A 20389-nucleotide genomic window follows, 5' to 3' on the forward strand; every position below is an offset into this window, starting at 1 on the left:
ATCTGTAAAAGTTTTGTCTTTCTTTGGTTCTATTCTGCTTAGATCTCATTTTAAGTACATCCACTGAGAGGCGGAGAGAGCCTCTTGCTCTAATTGGATTTCTTTCTAAATAAAATAAAACATCCCATTTACATTTTTTTTAAAAAAATCATTTTTTAAAGTCATCTATTTTTATCCCACCCGGGCCAAGAGGTGATTTTTCTCAGCAATTATTCTGTACTTACTCTTTCTTATAAATGAACTCCAGCCTGAAGAAATTATATGACGGATCAATGAAAACTTAACATTATATATATATATATTTCTGCTCGTATCACCGTTTTGCCGTGGAAAACCTCATTTATTTTTTAAGAAGAACTGTAATGGGATTATGAGAACTGATAGCCATCTTTATAAAATCATGCCAGCTAGATTTAGGGTTAAATTCTTGTTAAACCCTGTTTCAAAAAGAGCCCATCAAGCCAATGTTAATGATAGCTTTACATCAAAATTCGGTGTGAAACATCAACTACAAACATGCGAAAATATTAAGAAAGAAAGAAAAAAACCCAGCTAATTGCTTTCTGACATGGAACAATCTATCGGAGCTTAATAGTGCCTTTCCAGCAATGACGGGTGGACCAAGTTTATGCAAATTTTTTTCTGAGTTATTTTTTTTAAGGATGCTAAAGGGAAAAAAATGTGTTCTCTTTAATGGGTCAGTTAGAGGAGGAGGAGGAGGAGGAGGAGGAGGGAAAGGCTGTAGAATCCTTGATGCTACCTGAACTTGGTTGTTTTCTAGCAGACATTTCATGACCCAGTTAGGTAACATAATCAGTGCCCGTGGAGAGGAGAGGAGGAGGAGGACTGTGTGATCCTTGATGCTCTCTAAGCGGAATTGTTTCCTTGCAGATATTTTATTACCCAACTAGGTTACATTATAAGGGACGCGGTGCTCAGGGGCTAAGAGGCTGAGCTTGTCGATCAGAAAGATCGGCAGTTTGGCGGTTCAAATCCCTAGCGCCGCGGAACTCCCGTTCCTCGTCCCGGCAGTTTCTGCCAACCTAGCAGTTTGAAAGCATGTAACAAAAATGCAAGTAGAAAAATAGGGACCCCTTTGGTGGGAAGGGAACAGCGTTCCATGCGCCTTCGGCGTTTAGTCATGCCAGCCACATGACCACAGAGACGTTTTCAGACGGTGCTGGAAACAACTAGCATGTATGTGCGAGGGGAACCTTTACGTTTACCTTTAGGTTACATTATCAATATTAGAAGGGTATGGAGTTTGATTTCTGTTTATATTACAAGTGGTTTGATTAGAAGGGAATATTTGTAGTTCAGGGTTGAACTGTGGGGATCCTTGGTGCTCTCTGAGCTTGGTTGCTTTCTTTGCCAATGTTTGTTTCTTGCACTTTCTGGCTCTGATGAGGTTACCAAGTTTGGTAACGATACGTTTGCAAAAAAAAAACACCAAGCTCAGAGAATAACCAGGAGCCGCATCTTCCCTTCCGTAGTCGCACACAGAATCCAGGCACATAAATCACGGTTCTCAATCTCCACTCCTCCCTCTTTCCAGCCAAAGTATTTCTCTTTGCAATTTCTTCTCTTGGTTGCAACTTCTACGTTTTCCCCCTTCCTTTCAGATAAATAACCCCTTGTTTTTTTAAAAAAACAACAATCCAGCAACTTTGCCGGACAAGGAACAACGAATGCCCTGAGCTTGCAAATTTCTCCACGCTTAACTGCCTTGCTAAATCAATTATTTTGTGCAGTCCTTTTTGAGGCAATTCCTGGAAAGGGGGAAAAATACCCATAAAACAGATTTATCACAAAACCTTGTCCTCCCATCAACCTTTCTCAAGAGTGGTACATATATTTTTTGATTATTAATTAACACGAACAGAGAAGGTGGGTTTTTGTATTTTTAACCTCTGCTATTCTGTTTTTCCCTTCCTCGTTCTTCAAAATTATGCCTTCCTCGTGTTGCACTGTTTTATGAGCAGTGGGAGTAGTTCTCAATCTGAGTTGGCTTCCCCACTGAGTAACTACAGGTAGTATGGCCACAGTGGAGCCCAAATTTTACCTTGCTAAGTACAGGTAGTCCTAAACTTACAACAAACCCAAATCCTGCAGCCGTTCTTCATACGTTTTGGTCTCCAGGCCTTTAATCATCTTAGCTGCTCCTCTTTGCACTTTTTTTCAAAGTCTCAACATCTTTTTTGTAATGTGGTGAGCAAAAGTGCAGGCAATATTCAGTTTGATCAAGGAATGATCAAGACCACCCCACTAGTACTGACAGGACAAGCCACTAATCTACAAACAGATAGCAAACCTCAGTCCCTTCAAGTACTGATGATGTTACCTAGTTGGATCATGAAATGTCTGCAAGAAAGCAGCCAAGCTCAGAGAGCACCAAGGACCCCACAGTCTTCCTCTTCCTCATACTCCTCCTCCTCCTCTCTTCAAATCCCAGTCTTTTCTAGCAGTGATGATGTTGCTTATTTGGGTCATGAAATGTCTGTGAGAAAACAGCCAAGCTCAGAGAGCACCAAGGACCCCACAGTCCTCCTCCTCCTCCTCCTCTTCCTTCTCTTCCTCTTCCTCCTCCTCCTCCTCCTCTTCCTTCTCTTCCTCTTCCTCCTCCTCCTCCTCCTCTTCCTTCTCTTCCTCTTCCTCTTCCTCCTCCTCCTCCTCTTCCTTCTCTTCCTCTTCCTCTTCCTCCTCCTCCTCCCCCTGCAAACCCCACGCCCTACTAACACTGCTGATGTCTCCTAGTTGAGTCATGAAATGTCTCTGAGAAAACAACCAAGCTCAGAGAGCACCAAGAACCCCGCAGTCCTCCTCTTCCTCATTCCCCTCCTCCTCCTCCTCTCTTCAAATCCCACTCTTTTCCAGCACTGATGATGTTGCCTATTTGGGTCATGAAATGTCTGCAGGAAAACAACCAAGCTCAGAGAGCCTCGAGGACCCCTGCTGCTCAACCCTGAGCTACAAATATTCTTTTTCCCTTGGTACAGAAGTGTAATTTCTAAAAATTCTGGGGCGGGGCGGGGAGCAGATCCTGCAAGAATAAGAGCGCTTGTCTGAAGAAATTTTAACAAAGCAACCCTGCCGAGTGTGTTTGTGGGAAGCAAATGCTAGAAACAGCGGGACAAAATTGGATGCCGTGAATGGAATATTCCTGTTGAGCTTTAACTCTGCAGAGGGTCAGGACAGAAAACAAAAAGCATGTTGGTTTTTTTTCTCCAAGGAGCCGCCTGGCTTCCTGGATAATATTGTTATTGTTTTAATTGAGTCGCTGCATTGATATCTAGTTTCATCAACGGCTTCTTTTCCGTTTTACCGGTTTGTGATTTTTTTGTTGTTGTTGCTTTTGGTCCCTGCAGGAGAACCCAGCAGTGAAAGGCAAAAAAATTCCAGAGGCAAAGGGCATGTTGACTGCTGTGGTGAATTTTTTTTTCCTTTCCCAAGTGGTTTTATTAAAGATTTTATTAAAGTTTACTGTAAGATAAAACATGAATGGAAACAAAAACTGAAAAAAGTTCAAAGAAAGAAGGAGGGAGGGAGAGTGGGAGGGAGAAAGGAAGGAAAGAAGGAAGGAGGGAAGGAAGGAAGGAAGGAAAAAACATGGAGGGAGGGAAGACACAAGGAAGGAAGGAAAACATGTAGGGAGGGATGGCGGAAGAAAGGAAGGAAGGAAAAAAGGAAGACAGATGTAGGGAGAAGCAGTAGAAGGAAAGGAAGGAAGAAAAACATGTAGGGAGGGATGGCGGAAGAAAGGAAGGAAGGAAAAAAGGAAGACAGATGTAGGGAGAAGCGGTAGAAGGAAAGGAAGGAAGGAAGGAAGGAAGGAAGGAAGGAAGGAAGGAAGGAAGGAAGGAAGGAAGGAAGGAAGGAAAATATGTAGGGAGGGATGGCAGAAGAAAGGAAGGAAGAAAAAAAGGATGGCACAAGGAAGGAAGGAAAGGAAGGAAGGAAGGAAGGAAGGAAGGAAAACATGTACGGAGAGATGGCAGAAGGAAAGAAAGGGAGGGAGGAGGGAAAGAGGAGGAAGGAAGGAAGGAAGGAAGGAAGGAAGGAAGGAAGGAAGGAAGGAAGGAAGGAAGGAAGGAAGGAAGGAGTTTCTAAATGTTTCAGGCCAGTTCAATAACAACCAAATCATTCTAGTCAATCAAAACCTAGAGTTTACACTGGGCCTGCTACACCAAGTTAAATGAAGAAATGTTGGCAAATTCCTGGAAGCTTAGCAGACAAATCAAGCCATCAACAGGCACATAGAGATAAACAACATTTGCACACCATTGTAAATTGTCAAACAATTCAAGATGGCCACCGCAACCATTCAATCAAAGCCCCGCCCCTGTTTCCAACAAGTGTGGCGTAATTGTTACAACAACCATTTTGATTTTTTTCAATTCCTCCCCCCCCCCCCAAATTTGCAAACACCCCTAACTGTTGCCCCAAACGGGGTATGTTTCCTGCGATGGGAAATACATACAAATATTAGTGTAAGCCAAGGGTCCCCAAACCTGACCACTTTAAGGCTTGTGGACTTTAACTCCCAGAATTCTCCTCTCCAGCTATGGCTGGAGAATTCTGGGAGTTGAAATCCACAAGTCTTAAAGTTGCCAAGTTTGGGGGCCTCTGGTTGTGAGCCTTAAAAGAGGCTGTACATAGTTGTTGTTGTTTTTCTTTTCATGTGGCAGAATCCCTAATTTGGTCTCCAAATCCAAGATACAATCCTGGCTCCTGCATTTGTCATCCCCGTGCTATCCACCCAACCATCAAGGGCAGCACCTTCTTGGTGACCTATACAAATGCTAGTCCAGTAATAAAACCACCAGCAGTTTTGGTGTTATGAAAATTGGGTGGACCAATATTTTGGGTGGACCAGACAGTAAGAATGATTAACTAGTGGAATAGCTTGCCTCCTGGAGGTGTAGCTGCTCCATCAGTGGAGGTTTTCAAGAAGAGGCTGGACAATCTTTCCTCTGGGATAGTATAAGGACTTCTGCCTTGGGCAGAGGTTTGGACAAGAAGACCTCTAAAGTCCCTTCCGGCCCTAGTATTATATGATTCTATGAAAATTATCTTCTAGCTTGAGATGGACATCTCACTGTGATCCATTACAGATTAACAGAGTCGGAAGGGACCTTGTAGGTCATCTAGTCCAACCCCCCCACCCAAGCAGGAAACCCTACACCATTTCTGACAGATGGCAGTCCAGTCTATTCTTGAAAGCTTCCAGGGATGAAGCTCCCACAACTTCTGAAGGCAACTTCCATTCCATGGGTGGATTGTTCTCCCTGTCAGGAAATTCTTCCTTATTTCCAGGTTGAATCTCTCCTTGATTAGTTTCCGTCCATTGTTCCTTGTCTGGACTTCGGGTGCTTTGGAAAGTAGGTTGACCCCTTCCTCTCTGTGGGAGCCCCTCAAATATTGGAAGGCTGCTATCATGCCTCCCCTGGTCCTTCTCTTCACTAGACTAGCCAGGCCCAGTTCCTGCAACCATTCATCGTATGTAGTGGTGGGATTCAACTGGTGTAACAACCGGTTCGGTGAGCACACGTGGTGCATTTGAAAACAGCTCTAAGACTTACCTTACCTTCGGCCCCGGTGAGTAAAACAGCTGAAGCGTGGCACTCGGTTCTTCCATGCCTATCAGCTGAGCTTCAAACAAAGAAAATATAAGACAGGCTAGGGAAGAATATAGGAAAGAAAATATAGGACAGACTAGGGCAGGTGTGGGTGGACGAGGCCGACTCATCGCCAGAACAACCAGTTCACTCGAACCAGTCTAAACCAGTTGAATCTCACCCCGACCATATGTTTTACTCCCTCCTGACAACACCCCTTCCTTCTCTCCTCTGTAAGAATACCTTCAGCAGAGGAACTATCCACTTCAATGACCCTCTGATGGTCCATCTGGCGTATTCCTCCACCGCCCCAAAATCTTAACTTTTCCATGGCTTGCTTCTCATCCTCCCTCTCGGCCAACTTTCAGCTGAGGCGAACGCTCGACCCCATTCCATTCCCAACGCTGCTCACTCAAACCTGCCATGACATTCTCGGACGCTGGAAGTTTCCTGCATCGAGCGCTGGGCGGGGGAGGGGGCAGCTCCTTGCCCGCCCGTTCCATGTTCATCCTTGAAGTGATCTAGCATGGGATGTTCCCGTCACCCCGCTTCAGCTGGTTAAATCCTGCACCTTCCTTGTGTTTTGACAGGCTTTGTGAGTTTTGACAATCCTGCTAGCGCCCAAGCGGCCATTCAGGCCATGAATGGATTCCAGATTGGGATGAAGAGGCTGAAAGTCCAGCTGAAAAGGCCAAAGGATGCTAACCGTCCTTATTGAAGAACGGTGGGAAACACTGGATAAGCAAGGTCTAGCACAGGTAACTGCTGGGGGTTGGCAAGGAACATCACCTGTTGTCCCGTAAGTGTCTCCTGTGTTGTGGACACTAATTGACTTTTAACCTCTTTAAAATTCTACCTTTTCCTTCTAGAATCCTTTCTGAAGCACCTCAAGGACTTGGCACTACAGGGTTGAGACATGGCAGTGGGTTATAGTGGGGGAGATACGAGGTTGAACTGGTTTTTTTTTAATTTATTTGTTTGTTTTTTGTTGTTATTGTTTGTTTATTAAATTACTATGCTGCCCAACTCCCCTACAAGAACATTCGGGGCAGCTTCCAAACTATAGAAGGCAAAAACAAAGTCATCAATAGATTAAAATGAGCCACTATGAAAAGGCTATTAAAAACAGATGCCTACAAGGGTTAAGAGATGGATGGGACAATCTGTCTTCTTGTCCCATCAGCCACCTCCAGTGGTAAGGTCTCCTCATTCCATCAGCCACCTCCCATGGTGAGGTCTTCTTGTCCCATCAGCCACCTCCAGTGGTGAGGTCTCCTGATCCCATCAGCCACCTCCAGTGGTGAGGTCTTCTCGTCCCATCAGCCACCTCCAGTGGTGAGGTCTCCTGATCCCATCAGCCACTTCCAGTGGTAAGGTCTCCTGATCCCATCAGCCACCTCCAGTGGTGAGGTCTTCTCGTCCCATCAGCCACTTCCAGTGGTGACGTCTCCTGATCACATCAGCCACCTCCAGTGGTGAGGTCTTGTTGTCCCGTCAGCCACCTCCAGTGGCAAGGTCTCCTGATCCCATCAGCCACCTCCAGTGGTGAGGTCTTCTCGTCCCATCAGCCACCTCCATTGGTGAGGTCTCCTGATCCCATCAGCCACCTCCAATGATGAGCGCCTACCTCAGGGCCCTAGGCCAACCAGCAAACCCAGGTTTTGAGACCCTTCCGGAAGGCCAAAAGAGAAGGTTCAGTTTTCACCTCCGATGGTAGAGTGTTCCAAAGAGATGGGGCCACAGCAAAAAAGGCCCTTCTGCTTAATACAATTGACTTTAGTTCCTTAGCAGAGGGGGCCTATACCAGGCCTCTTTCCCTAGCACACATGGGGTGGGCTTGTCCCATCCGCTCCTCAGATACCCTGAATTTTGCATTTCTCAACCCATCCTCTTTGTTGCACGCTCCCTTTTTTAAAAAACCACGTTTAATCGCTGGTGCCAAGTGGGCAATTTTGAAAGAGACCCCTTGAAACTGGCACCAAAAGCAACGGGAGAGTAATTTCCAGATCTCCATCCCCAAGGTCAAGCAGGAATTCTGCATCACTCTCCGCATGAACAAAGAGGCAGAGTTCAATTCACTCTGAGCCACACGTTTATTTAAAGCGGGACAAAGGTGGCTCCCTCCCTTAATAGCACTAGCACTTAGACTTATATACCCCTTCACGGTGCTTTTACAGCCCTCTCTAAGTGGTTTACAGAGTCAGCCTTTCGCCCCCAACAATCTGGGTCCCACCTCAGAAGGACGGAAGGCTGAGTCAACCTTGAGCCTGGTGAGATTCGAACTGCTAAATTGCAGGCAGCCGGCAGTCAGCAGTAGTCGCCTGCAGTACTGCATTCTAACCACTGCGCCACTGCAGCTCTTTTGCAACCACCCCAAATGATTTTATTCGGCAGGCGTTTATGTGGTTACACAAGACGGAGAGAGGGCAGCTGTTTGCACGAAAGGCAGATAAAAGGCAGAAGTTGCTACCATAACATTGTTGCTTGGCCAGTACATGTCGGAAGCCTATTTGGAAAGAAACCTATTTAGCAAACCCAGTTGCTCCTATTTCTGGTTTCCTGTTATCCTTCTCCTAAGCTACATATGATTACAACGCATTTATTCATCTTTAATCCGGTCGTATTAAGACAAGAGTTTCGATCGCCAATGTTCATTTTCATTGCTGTTGTTAAAAGAGGGGAGAGGCCCTTGGAGAATATCTCCTCCACAACTGCTCAAGAAAGAGATGGGAACTGGAGTCCCATTCATTGCCGTGGGGTGGGTGCAGTTGGTTGTTTATGAATCTAGAAGCTAGTAAAAGACACCTGTGGACTTGAAATGGTTAAGGAAGGAAGTTAAGTATGCAGATCTGGTATTATGAAGCGCATCCAAACATTCTCCATTCTTTGCCTAGGACAAACTTTAGGACGCGAACATTAAGGGAGGTTGGGTTCTACCACGACGGTCTTCTGAATAGCCTCAGAAAGCATGGGTTGAAAGTCTTGGTGGTGACTGCAGGGACCAAAATGGAGAAACTATTTCAGGATGTATGAGAAACTTTCCAGAACATAATCTTTGAAGGCATCTCAAGAGGTTCAGAGTTGGTAGCTGTGCCTTTAGTTTAACGGTTTTCCTGCTATCAGAATACACCCAAATTGTTGTTACGTAGAGTTGTATTTTTCATCCTTTTTCCATAATAGCAACTTTGATGGTTGAGAAGGCGAGTAGGCAGAGAGGAGAGAAATAGGAGCAAATAGTTATTTGCAGAATGTGGACGTTTCTCAAATCTGGCTTGAGTAGCAGTTGCAAGCTGAGGCGGTTGCTAAGTGCCATTCTGCCACAGAGGCGGTGTATTTGCTCCAAAAGTACCACCAGTTAAAATATCAGGTTACTCACACCTTCTTCTATTAGGAATAGGAACTACTGGTTGGAATCAGAGTTGCATGGTTGCCGTTGAATTCTATCCTTTTCGTAAGCTTGACGTGAACGTTCAGGTATCGCTATGGAGAATAACAGAACATAACAGAATAACAGAGTTGGAAGGGACCTTGGAGGTCTTCTAGTCCAACCCCCTGCTCAAGCAGGAAGCCCTATGCCATTTCAGACAAATGATATACTAGCTAGACCTCGGAGTTCTTCTAACTTTGACATATAATTATGCCATTTCTAGAAGAGACCCCTGGAATTTAAGAATGTCCTTTTTCTGGTGGCAAAGCTTCTAGAAAGTGCTTTTCTCGGACAAATGTCCAAGCAAATACTTTCTTGACTCCTTCCAAAAGCAAACTAAACTCTCCATGTTGCATTTCTCCTACTATGCCCTCGTCTCTCTGGCCTTGTCTTCTCTCTGTTCAGGTGCTCTCTCATTACCCAAATTCTAAAAAATGATCCCAAATCCACCAGATCTCCAGGAAGCCATCTTCCCGAGGTAACCTAAGATGCTAGGATTTCTCAATCCAACCCAGGAATTAATCAGAATCCAGTTTATCTTCCCCAAATCATCCCAAATCAGCTGTCTGCTCCCTTCCTTGCCCCGAAGTAAAACCAGAGAACTCAAGGTGTTTGCACCATGGTTAGTCCTTTGGGAAATGAGTTGAAGACTGTGTGAAATGTACATGAAGGAAAATGTAAGGTTTGGCAATACACTTAAATCAGCAATGAGTCAAATCGAAGAACTTAAGCGGTGGCTTGAGAATAGGATAGGATAGGATAGGATAGGATAGGATAGGATAGGATAGGATAGGATAGGATAGGATTCTTTATTGACCAAGTGTGATTGGACACACAAGGAATTTGTCTTGGTGTAAATGCTCTCAGTGTACATAAAAGAAAAGATACATTTGTCAAGAGTCAAGAATCATAAGGCACAACACTTAATGATAGTCATAGGGGACAATAAGCAATTGAATCATACTAGAAAACAGTCAATATAAATCATAAGGATACCAGCGACAAAGTTACAGTCATACAGTCACAAATGGGAAGGATGAGTGATAAGGAGTGATGAGATTATTAATAGTAATAGTAGTGCAGACTTTGTAAATAGTTGGACAGTGCTGAGGGAATTATTTGTTTAGCAGAGTGATGGCATTCAGGAAAAAACTTGTTGTGTCTAGTTGTTCTGGTGTGCAAGGCTCTTTATAGTGTCTTTTTGAGGGAAGGAGTTGCAACAGTTTATGTCCAGGATGTGAGGGGTCTGTTGATATTTTCACATCCCTCTTTTTGACTCTTGCAGGATACGGGTCCTCGATGGGAGGCAGGTTGGTAGCCATTGTTTTTTCTGCAGTCCTAATTACTCTCTGAAGTCTGCGTCTGTCCTGTTGGGTTGCAGAACCAAACCAGACAATTCTAGAGGTGCAGATAACAGACTCGATCGTTCCTCTGTAGAAAGAATCCGCATTTAATTTGATCAAAGAGCTGGCTAAACCATTCCAAAAAGAGACATGTAAGGAAGGCCACACCTTGGGGAAGGTATGGAGTCCTTTTATAGCTCCAGATTCTGGTTCCCTGACACGTGCCTTCCTCGTAGCTCTGCATTGGCTGTGCAGCAAGGAACATTGGGGGAAACACTGTATTTATTATACAGCGTAAAATGAAATAATAATGAATATTATAATACATTATACTATGTATAGTGAAAAGAAGGACTAGGGGATGACATGAGAGCAGTCTTCCAGTACTTGAGGGGCTTCCACGAAGAAGACGGGGGGTTACTTCTAACTCTGTTCTTTTGTTATTCAGAGCTCATATTGGAAAATTCAAGCATGAACGACAAAGGCTCACGTTTTATTATTATGGCATTAGACGAGAGGGGGGGAAGTGTACTCGGCCGCGAATATTTTTTACCCAATTTCATGTCTGTTAATCCACCCACTGAAACTGAGCTGCCGGTCCTTTTGAGGGAACCGCCATTTTAGGATCATCTTGGTGAATCGGGAGCTGGGAATTTTTTTGAGAGTTAAGAAACAGTTATGGAATCAGCTGCATTATCGTAGGGATTGAAGGAGGCACTGATACCACTCTACAAAGCCTTAGTAAGACCGGACCTAGAATACGGCATCCAGTTTTGGTCACCACAACATAAAAAAATGTTGAGATTCTAGAAAGAGTGCAGAGAAGAGCAACCAAGATGATGAGGGGACTGGAGGCTAAAATATATAATGAACAGTTGCAGGAACTGGGCCTGGCTAGTCTAAGTGAAGAGAAGGACCAGGAGAGACAGGATAGCAGCCTTCCAATATTTGAGGGGCTGCCACAGAGAGGAGGATGGGGTCAAGCTATTCTCCAAAGCACCCAAAGGCCAGACAAGGAATAATGGATGGAAACTGACCAAGGAGAGATTCAACCTGGAAATAAGGAGAAACTTTCTTACAGGGAGAACAATCAACCGACAGAACAGAAGTTGCCCTCGGAAGTTGTGGGAGCTTCATCCCTGGAGGCTTTCAAGAAGAGACTGGACTGCTCTCTGTCAGAAATGGTGTAGGGTCTCCTGCTTGGGCCAGGGGTTGGACTAGATGACCTACAAGGTCCCTTTCAACTCTGTACTGTAAAGTTAGAAAACAGAACTGGGACTCTTTGGACAATGGCCTCATTCTCCTGTGTGTTGCGCGAGGGGGGAGCATGAACCCCGCATTTTCTGCCTCATTGAAGGCTGAACTTGATGGCTTCACTTGAACTTTGAAGTTCCACTGCACTAAGTCTAGGCCTTATATTTTAGTAGGACTAACTCTATCCTTGGGCTAAGGCTGCTGGTTCTAGGCTGAACATCTTCACATTATTGCTAGATTTCAGAATTGAGAAACTGAAAGGACTCTCTCACCATCCCTTCGCCCTTCCATCCTAAATTGGATTCGCAATACAGGATAACAGAGAGTTGGAAGGGACCTCGGAGGTCTTCTAGTCCAGCCCCCTGCCCAAGCAGGAAACCCTAAAGCCTTTCAGACAAACGGTTCTCCAGCCTCGTCTTGAAAACCTCCAGTGACGGAGCATCCACAACTTCTGGAGGCAACTTCTGTTCCACTGGTTGATTGTTCTCACTGTCAGGAAATTCCTCTTTGGTTCTAGGTTGCTTCTCTCCTTGATTATTTGGTTCTGTCCTTGAGTATTTTCCGCAGTGATGTTCTCTTCTGGTGGTCCTAAGTCGAGGACAACCTGTATAAACTCCCGGAGGAGAAATGTCTGGTAGAAAATGAGCCTGCTTTAAATTCCAAAATAGTTTGCAATAAAAACGTAGGTTCAAATTCTCCACTCCTTTAAAATATCCTAGCCAAAACAGCTGGTCAGCAGGTCAATTAAAGTCCCAGGGATTCAGTTCCATAGAAAGTCGGCCTCTGAGCTTTAAGCTTAGGTTGGGTTTGTCTGTTGTTTTTAAATAGCTTGATTTATTTGCCTCAGTGAGACGAAGGTAAAGGAATCCCTGTGGATTTTATTCCGTTAGTTGTTGTCGGCTCATCTCCGTTTCAAGGCCATTGATCTAGTGTTGTCCAGAGACATTTCTTCAGTCATGTGGCCAGCATGACATCATTGAGGACTGTTACGTTCCCACCTAAGTGGTACCTATTTAATCTACTTGTGTTTTCATGCTTTCGAACTGCTGGCTGGGCAGGACTGAGGCAAAGACAGGAACTCACTCCATCGTGTGGCGCTCGGGTCTCGAATCTGGGCTGCCGACTTTCCAGCTGACAAGCCCAGGGTCTTAACCGCTGCGCCGCCCTGTTTGTCTCAGAGCCTTTTGAAAATTCAGAAATGGGAGCGAATTCCCCGAGCCTGGACTGCACCTCATATAACAACAGGTTGCAGCGGGTGTGTAAAATTCCACACCGCCACGCCGCAGCATTTTGAATAGTCTCACTTCGAAACCCTAAAGTTGCTTGCCGTTTCTGTTTTAAGTTTTTACCGGCAATACTTAGGAGAGTGGTGATGGTGGTGATATGGGGAAAAAATGTAATTGCAACGAATGTGATAAATTTTAGGGTTTGAGGAGGGGGGAAATGGATTCATAAGTGCTGTGACAATCATGAAAAATGGTAAAGCGGAAGGAGAAGGGGGAGTCATGTTAAAATAGGGGTGGACTTTGGTTATAGAGTCACCAGGGCCACCGGTTAATGTAGGTGTGAAGGTTGCCTTTGAAGCTGATTGGAGGAAAGTTAACAGTATTACAGAGTTGGAAGGGACCTTGGAGGTCTTCTAGTCCAACCCCTTGCTCAAGCAGGAATCCCTATAACCATCTCAGACAAATAGATGTCCTTCTTTTTCTTCTTCTTGAAAAACTTCTTCTTGAAAAACTCCAGTGGTGGATCATCCACAAGTTCTGGAGGCAAGTTTAATTGTTCTAACTGTCAGGAAATTTCTCCTTAATTCTAAGTTGCTTCTCTCCTTGATTATTTCCTGCCTTCAGGTGCCTTGGAGAATAGTTTATCCCGTCTTCTTTGTGGAAGCCCCTTCGGGGTCAATGTTGCCATAGAGAAACTGAAAGGTGACGAGAATAAAAGCCCAAACTACAGAGGAGTAACATGAGAAAACATCATAAAAAAACAGACTTGACAACCAAAGAGCCGTAAAAAGCCTCAGTTTATTCAGAATATTTGCAAATATTAGAATAGGACCCCATCTCCTGAACAAGCAGGAGATGGACCCCACCTTTAAAATGGTTACTGCTTTGATAGACTATTACATGCAGAGGATTACATAATTCTTCCTGTTATGCTTCTTCGGGGTTTTTTAGGGGCTTTCTTCAGTAGTTTTCCATCCTAACTCCTCCCAAACCATTGTTGTGGTTAGCTGGCAGCAGGTGCGGATGGCTGAGGAGAACGAGGACTCAGATGAGGGGCCAGGACCATCAGGGAGTCAACTGCTGCCTTCAGAGATTGTGGGGGGTGGCAGCAGCAATGAGGAGGTTCCTGAGGAGCCTGTGCCAAGTGTGCATGCACGCAGGATTGCTTTGAGAAAAGAGCAGTTACAACAGCACGGGCGATTTGGGAGTAAGGCTGCAAGGTAATGGCCCCTCCTTCAAGCAGATAAAAGCCAGGGGTGAAACTAACCTTCTTTGCAGAAAGCAAAGACGTTTTGAAACTCCAGCCTTGCAGACTTTCCAGTATCCTGTGTTTATATTTGAAGATTCTTATTTTGCAAATTATTTCTTGTCTGTTATCTTTTGGCAAGCTTCACACAGTTTGGCAAGGCTTGTGCTTATCACAGCTAATTATTTTGTAAAAGCATTACAAGGTTTCTGTTCCTTTTGGATTGTGTTTGATTTGTTGGAAAAGGGTGTGGGTCAGAACAACCACACATGAACTTGGTGGCTTCCTGTTTTGTCCATCTAAACTCAATGGATCATTAACAGGTTTCCGCTGGGTCATTCTGACCCAATATCTCTCACATCTATCTTTAAGCCAAAATTACAGACCGCTATTTCAGCCAAGAACTTGACATATTATTTTTAGAACATAACAAGTTACAAAACATAATGTGTTTGTTAGATATAGTTATATAACTGTCCAGCAATCATTGCGTAGTTCATATATCGGATAAACATGGATTCTCTTCTGTTCTTCGTTTTCTCTGGTGTAACTTACAATATGTAATTTTCACATATGACGAGTACTTTGTAAACTTGCGTCCATGATGAGAAGGATTTTGTCAGATGACAGAAGTCGATGGAAGAGAATAACTGTAGTTTGGTGCTCTCGAAACTTGGTGGTTTCCTTGTGGATGTTTCATGACCCAACTAGGTAGCATCATCACTGCTGGGGAGGGGGGGGTTGCAGGAAGGAGGAGGAAGATGGAGGAGGAGGAGGACTGTGGGGACCTTGGTGCTCTCTGAGCTTGGTGGTTTTCTTACAGATGTGTTATTACTCAGCTAAATAACATCATTAATGGTAGAAGGGAGGGGGTTTGCGAGGAGGAGGAGGAGGAGGAGGGAGGTGTTGTGGTTGTTGTGAAGGACTGTGGGGTCCTTGGTGCTCCCTAAGTTTGGTGGTTTTCTTGCAGATGTTTCACTACCCAACTAGGTAACATCATCAGAGCTAAAAGGAAGTGGAATTTGTGGAGGAGAGGAGGAGGAGGAGAGGAGGAGGAGGAGGAAGATTGTGGGGTCCTTGGTGCTCTCTAAGTTTGGTGGTTTTCTTGCAGAAGTTTCACTACCCAACTAGATAAATCATGAGTGTTAGGAGGGAGGAGGGTTTGTGGAGAGGAGAAAAAGGACTATGGGGTCCTTGGTGCTCTCTAAGTTTGGTGGTTTTCTTGCAGATGTTTCACAACCCAACTAGGCAACATCGTCAGTGTTAGAAGGGTGTGGGGTTTATGGAGAGGAGGAGGAGGAGGAGGAGGAGGAGGAGGAGGAGGAGGAGGAGGAGGAGGAGGAGGAGGAGGAGGAGGAGGAGGAGGAGGAGGAGGACAATAGGGTCTTTTGTGTTCTCTGACTTGGGTGGCCAAAGCTGTATTTTCCCAGTTGTTACAAAAAGTTGCATCTTCTGAAGGTCGCACCAAAATAATACATGGATGCTTCTGAATCGTGGTGTTGGAGAAAATTGTGGAAAATATCTTGGACCACGAGAATGAATTATTCATATTAGATGAAGTAAACCTGCTTTGCTGACTAGAAGCACCAGTTAATGAAGCTATTCGATATTGGGCACATAAATTGCAAGGGCAAGAAACAGTTGAAGGGACTCTGACCCATGGAAGAAAGAAAAACCAAAGGCATTTGAAAAAATTCCAGTAAAGGCAAGTTGACCTGATGCTACTACTGACTGAGGGACCAGTTGGGACATAGAATAATTCAAAGAAAGGGCTTATCTTAGTGAGAAGAATGCCATGAGGTCATAAAGAGTTGAAAGGGGCTGAAACATCTGGCTATGAACTGTGTTGAAACTCTTTTGGGTTGTTGTTTTTTTGTCACCATATTACAAAAAGGATGTTGAGACTTTGACAAAAAGGTGAAGAGAAGAGCAACTAAGATGATTAAAAGGTCCGGAGACTAAAACATATGAAGAACGGTTGCAGGATTTGGGTCTGGCTAGTCTAGAGAAAAGAAAGACTAGGTGGGACATGATAGCAGTATTCCAGTATTTGAGGGGCTGCCCCCAAAAAGAGTGGGGGTCAACTTATTTTCCAAACATATAACATAACTGACACCCATCCAGAAGGTGGGAGAAGAAGCAACAGATGGAAACTAACCAAGGAGAGAAGCAACCTGGAATTAAAGAGAATCTTCCTAATAGCGATGACAGTTAAACTGTGGAACGACTTGCCTTCAAAAATTGTAGGTTCTCCATCATTGGAGTTATTGAAGAGACTGGACGGTCACTTGTCTGAAATGGTTTAGAGTTTCCTGCTTGAGCAAGGGGTTGGACTAGAAGACCTCCAAGGCCCCGTCCAGCTCTATTCTGACTGATTGATCACTTAAGTGAGAATCAGCGGAGATCAGATTCAAGACCTAGATTCAGTACCCTGTTGAGACATGAAAGTCCTTCATAGAACATAAAATTCTAGGGCTGGAGGAGGTCTTCTAGTCCAACCCCTACTCAAGGCAGGAGAATGTATACCATCTCACTCAAACGGTTGTCCAATCGTTACTTGAAACCTCCAGCGATGGAGCACCCATCACTCCAGAAGGCAAGCTATCCCATAGGTTCATTGTTCTCACCTTGAGGAAATTCCTGCTTTGGTCTAGGTTGGTTCTCCCTTGAGCTATCTTCCATCTACTACTTCTTGTCCAGCCCTCAGGTGCCTTGAGAATAAATAAAGACCTCCCTCATGTGTGACAGCCCTTCAATTACTGGAAAAGATATCCTCCCGCCCCACTAAACCTTCTGTTCAATAGAGTAGACATACTCAATCATTCATCATTTAGCCTCCAGTCCCCTAATTATCTTTGTTGCTCTTCTCTGCGCTCTTTCTACAGACTCAACATCTTCTTTTATATTGGGGTGACCACAACTGGATGAAGTATATGGTCCTTCACCACAAAGGAGAGGATTAAGCCACGAGTTGTTGTTTTTTTAAAACCTATGGCCAGCTGTTCTACTTTCATGTAGCAGAAGTCCTGAGTAGGGTCAGATCTTAGGGGTGAACCCCAAGGCTGCTTTTGCAAGGGACAACTGGACTTTCTGGCAGCTCCTCCTCCTCAAATCCCACTCCCTTCTAGCACTGATGACGTTACTTGGGTCATTAAATGTCTGCAAGAAAACATCCAAGCTTGGAGAGCACCAAGGACCCCAGAGTCCTCCTCTTCAGAGTCCTCCCCTCCTTCTCCTCCTCCCCATCTTCCTCCTCTTCCTTTTCTTCCTCTTCCTCCTCTTCCTCCATCCTCTTCATCCTCCACCTCTCCTCTTCCTCTTCCTCCTCCTTCTCTTCTCCACAAACCCCACTTCCTTCTAGCACTGATTATGTTACTTGCATCATGAAATGTCTGCAAGAAAACATCCAAGCTTGGAGAGCACCAAGGACCCCAGAGTCCTCCTCTTCCTCCTTCTCCTCTTCCTCCTCCTCCCCGTCTTCCTCCTCTTCCTCTTCCTCCTCTTCCTCCATCCTCTTCTTCCTCCACCCTCCTCCTCTTCCTCCTCCTTCTCCTCCTCTTCTCCACAAACCCCACTTCCTTCTAGCACTGATGATGTTACCTACTTGTCTGCAAGAAAACAACCAAGCTCAGAGAACACCAAAGACCCCAGAGTCCTCCTCCTCCTCTTCTTCCTCCTTCTCCTCTTCTTCCTCCTCCCCATCTTCCTCCTCTTCCTCTTCCTCCTTTTCTTCCTCCCCCTTCTCCTCCTCAGTGAGCACATAATACCTCACCAAACCCATAATTTTCAAGGTGACAAACATAAACAGAGATCTTTGTCGATCAGGATTACAATCCATATTCCTAAATGTAGTTTGTTTGCCCTATTTCACAACACTGAATTTGCTCAGTTGATCCTATTCTGTTCCTGGGGGAGATGGGGTCTCCTGGCCCACGTGCAGATGTCCCCACCAAGAGCTTCGCAGGACCCCAAACCCGATTATCGCCACAGCTAGAAGCAAACCATCCCTATGTGTTTGCCTTCCGTGCAATGGCAGGGCTCTGTTCTCAGTCAGAATAATCCAATTGAAAGAAATGATTCATTTTCGTGCACACATCTGTCTGAGGCCCCAGCAAAACCCCGGTGTTAGTTTAATAAATGATGTTCATTAAACTCGGCTGAAAATATAATCTGGGGAGACTGATGGAGCGAACCGAGCAAAGAATAAGCTAACGGAGTCGAGCAATTATCTGCCATCATTTGTTCTGGTGCCAATGCAGAAGTAAGCCTTGTTTGCTGAAATCTTAATTTCATTTGGCTCATGCCAAATCCATCAAAAAAGAAAAAAGAAAAAAAAAAGCCGAGCCGGCAGATGATGCTCTCGTTTCTCAAAATCTGTCAGAAAAAAGTAAAAAAAATAAATAAGTAAAAGCTTTTTTTTTCTTGATCGAGCCTACAGCAGAATCCAGAAATTGAAGGTCCAAGCTCAGGACTTAAATTGTTGTAGGCTACGGGCCCCTGGTCCCTCCAGCAGCTGAATCAGAGGAGTAGAGCTGAGGGTGGTGGAGAGAGAGAGAAAGAGAGAGAGTCTTCAAATACCAACTTAAGATACTGTAATGTCCACGAGGCTGAGTTTCAAAACGTCTTTGCTTCCTGCAAAGAATGTTCGCTTCACAGCTGGCTTTCATCTTCTTGAAGGAGGGGCCATTACCTTGCAGCCTTATTCCCGAGTCGCCCGTGCTGCTGGAGCTGCTCTTTCCTGCAAGCGGCCCTGCGCATACGCACGCTTGGCACAGGCTCCTCAGGAACCTCCTCATCGCTGCTGCCACCCCCATAATCTCTGAAGGCATCAGTCCACTCCCTAATGGTCCTGGCCCCTCATCTGAGTCCTCCCTCTCCTCAGCTGTCCACACCTGCTGCTGGCTAACCACAACATTAGGTGCGGGGGGACCAGAGGCACATGTACAGATTAGATGAAACCTGGCTCAAAAACAGTACCTGTGAGAGGAACCTTGGAGTCCTAGTGGACAATCCCTTAAACACGAGCCAACAGTGTGCGGTAGTGGCCCCCAAAAAAGCTACTGCAATCCTTGGTTGTATAAACAGAGGCACAGAATAAAAATCATATGAAGTATTAATACTACTTGATAAAGCCTTAGTAAGGCCACACCTGGAATCCTGCATCCAGTTTTGGTCACCACATTACAAAAAAAGGTGTTTAGACTTTGGAAAAAAGTCCAGAGTAGAGCGACAAAGATTGTTGAAGTCCTGGAAACTAAAACACACGAAGAACGGTTGGAGGAATTGGATATGGCTAGTCTACTCTAGAGAAAAGAAGGACTAGGAGGGACATGATAGCAGACTTCCAGTATTTGTGGGGCTGCCAGGAAGAGGAAGGAGTCAAATTATTTTCCAGAAGGCAGGAGAAGAAACAACGGATAGAAACAAAGCAAGAAGAGAAACAAACCTGAAATTAAGGAGAAGTTTCCTGACAATTAGAATAATTATTCAGTGGAATGGCTTGCTTCTAGAAGTTGTGGATACTCCATCGCTAGAAGGGTGTTTTTTTTAATCAAGTTTTTTTCTTTATATATTAATATATATATCATTCGAGTTTTTAAGACAGCCATTTATTTGAAATGGTATAAGGTCTTCTGCCTGAGCAAGGGGTTAGACTAGAAGATCTCCAAGGCCCCCTTCCAACTGTGTTATTCTGTTCGTTAACCAGAAGCAATGGATGGAAACTAATCCAGGAGAGGAGCAACCTAGAATTAAGGAGAAATTTCCTGACAGAACAATTAAATCAGTGTGACAAGTTGCCCACAAAGTTATGGGGTGGTCCATCGCTGGAGGTTTTTTATAAGAAATTGGACAACCGTTTGTTTGAACTTGTATAGGGTCTCCTGCCTGAACAGGCGGCTGGACTAGAAGACCTCCAAGGACCCTTCCAACTCTGTTATTGTGTTATTTCTTACATTTTCCACCCAGGAAAGTTTTTGTTTGTTGGTTTGTTTGTTTTCACACATACAAGCAGCCCTCAAATTCCATACACCCCTTGGAAAGGAAAAATGGAGAAGCAGGAAGACTCCGTGAGCTTTCAGCCTTTTGATTACAGGAGCCTTCAGTTCCTTTTGCTGTTGAAGGCATCTCAGCCGGAACGCCATCTTCCTTTCCTTTCCATTCCTCTCCCAGCGGTCTTCTCCGTTTCCCCTGTGGGCACCAACACAACACCTGCAGGCCTGCCGTTGAATATCCCTTTTATTCAGGGCGGGCTTCAAAAATTTGATCAAGGAGTTTCT

The 20389-nt window shown here is 44.8% G+C and overlaps 1 protein-coding gene across 20 annotated transcripts in view; it reads left to right on the forward strand.

Moving 5' to 3' along the window:
- CELF4 (CUGBP Elav-like family member 4) overlaps positions 1–20389 on the forward strand; it is an 801906-nt gene that overhangs the window by 766211 nt on the left and 15306 nt on the right. For all 20 annotated transcript variants that reach the window (XM_087927563.1, XM_087927573.1, XM_087927558.1 and 17 more), the window contains one exon: positions 6206–6373. In XM_087927563.1, the coding sequence (XP_087783689.1) occupies positions 6206–6333 (128 nt within the window). In that variant the 3' untranslated portion in view covers positions 6334–6373. The remainder of the gene's footprint in view (positions 1–6205; positions 6374–20389) is intronic.

The sequence above is a fragment of the Pseudonaja textilis genome, chromosome 2 (genome assembly GCF_049901715.1).
Source record: "Pseudonaja textilis isolate UNSWEBS1 chromosome 2, rPseTex1.2, whole genome shotgun sequence".
NCBI classification, from domain to species: domain Eukaryota; kingdom Metazoa; phylum Chordata; class Lepidosauria; order Squamata; family Elapidae; genus Pseudonaja; species Pseudonaja textilis.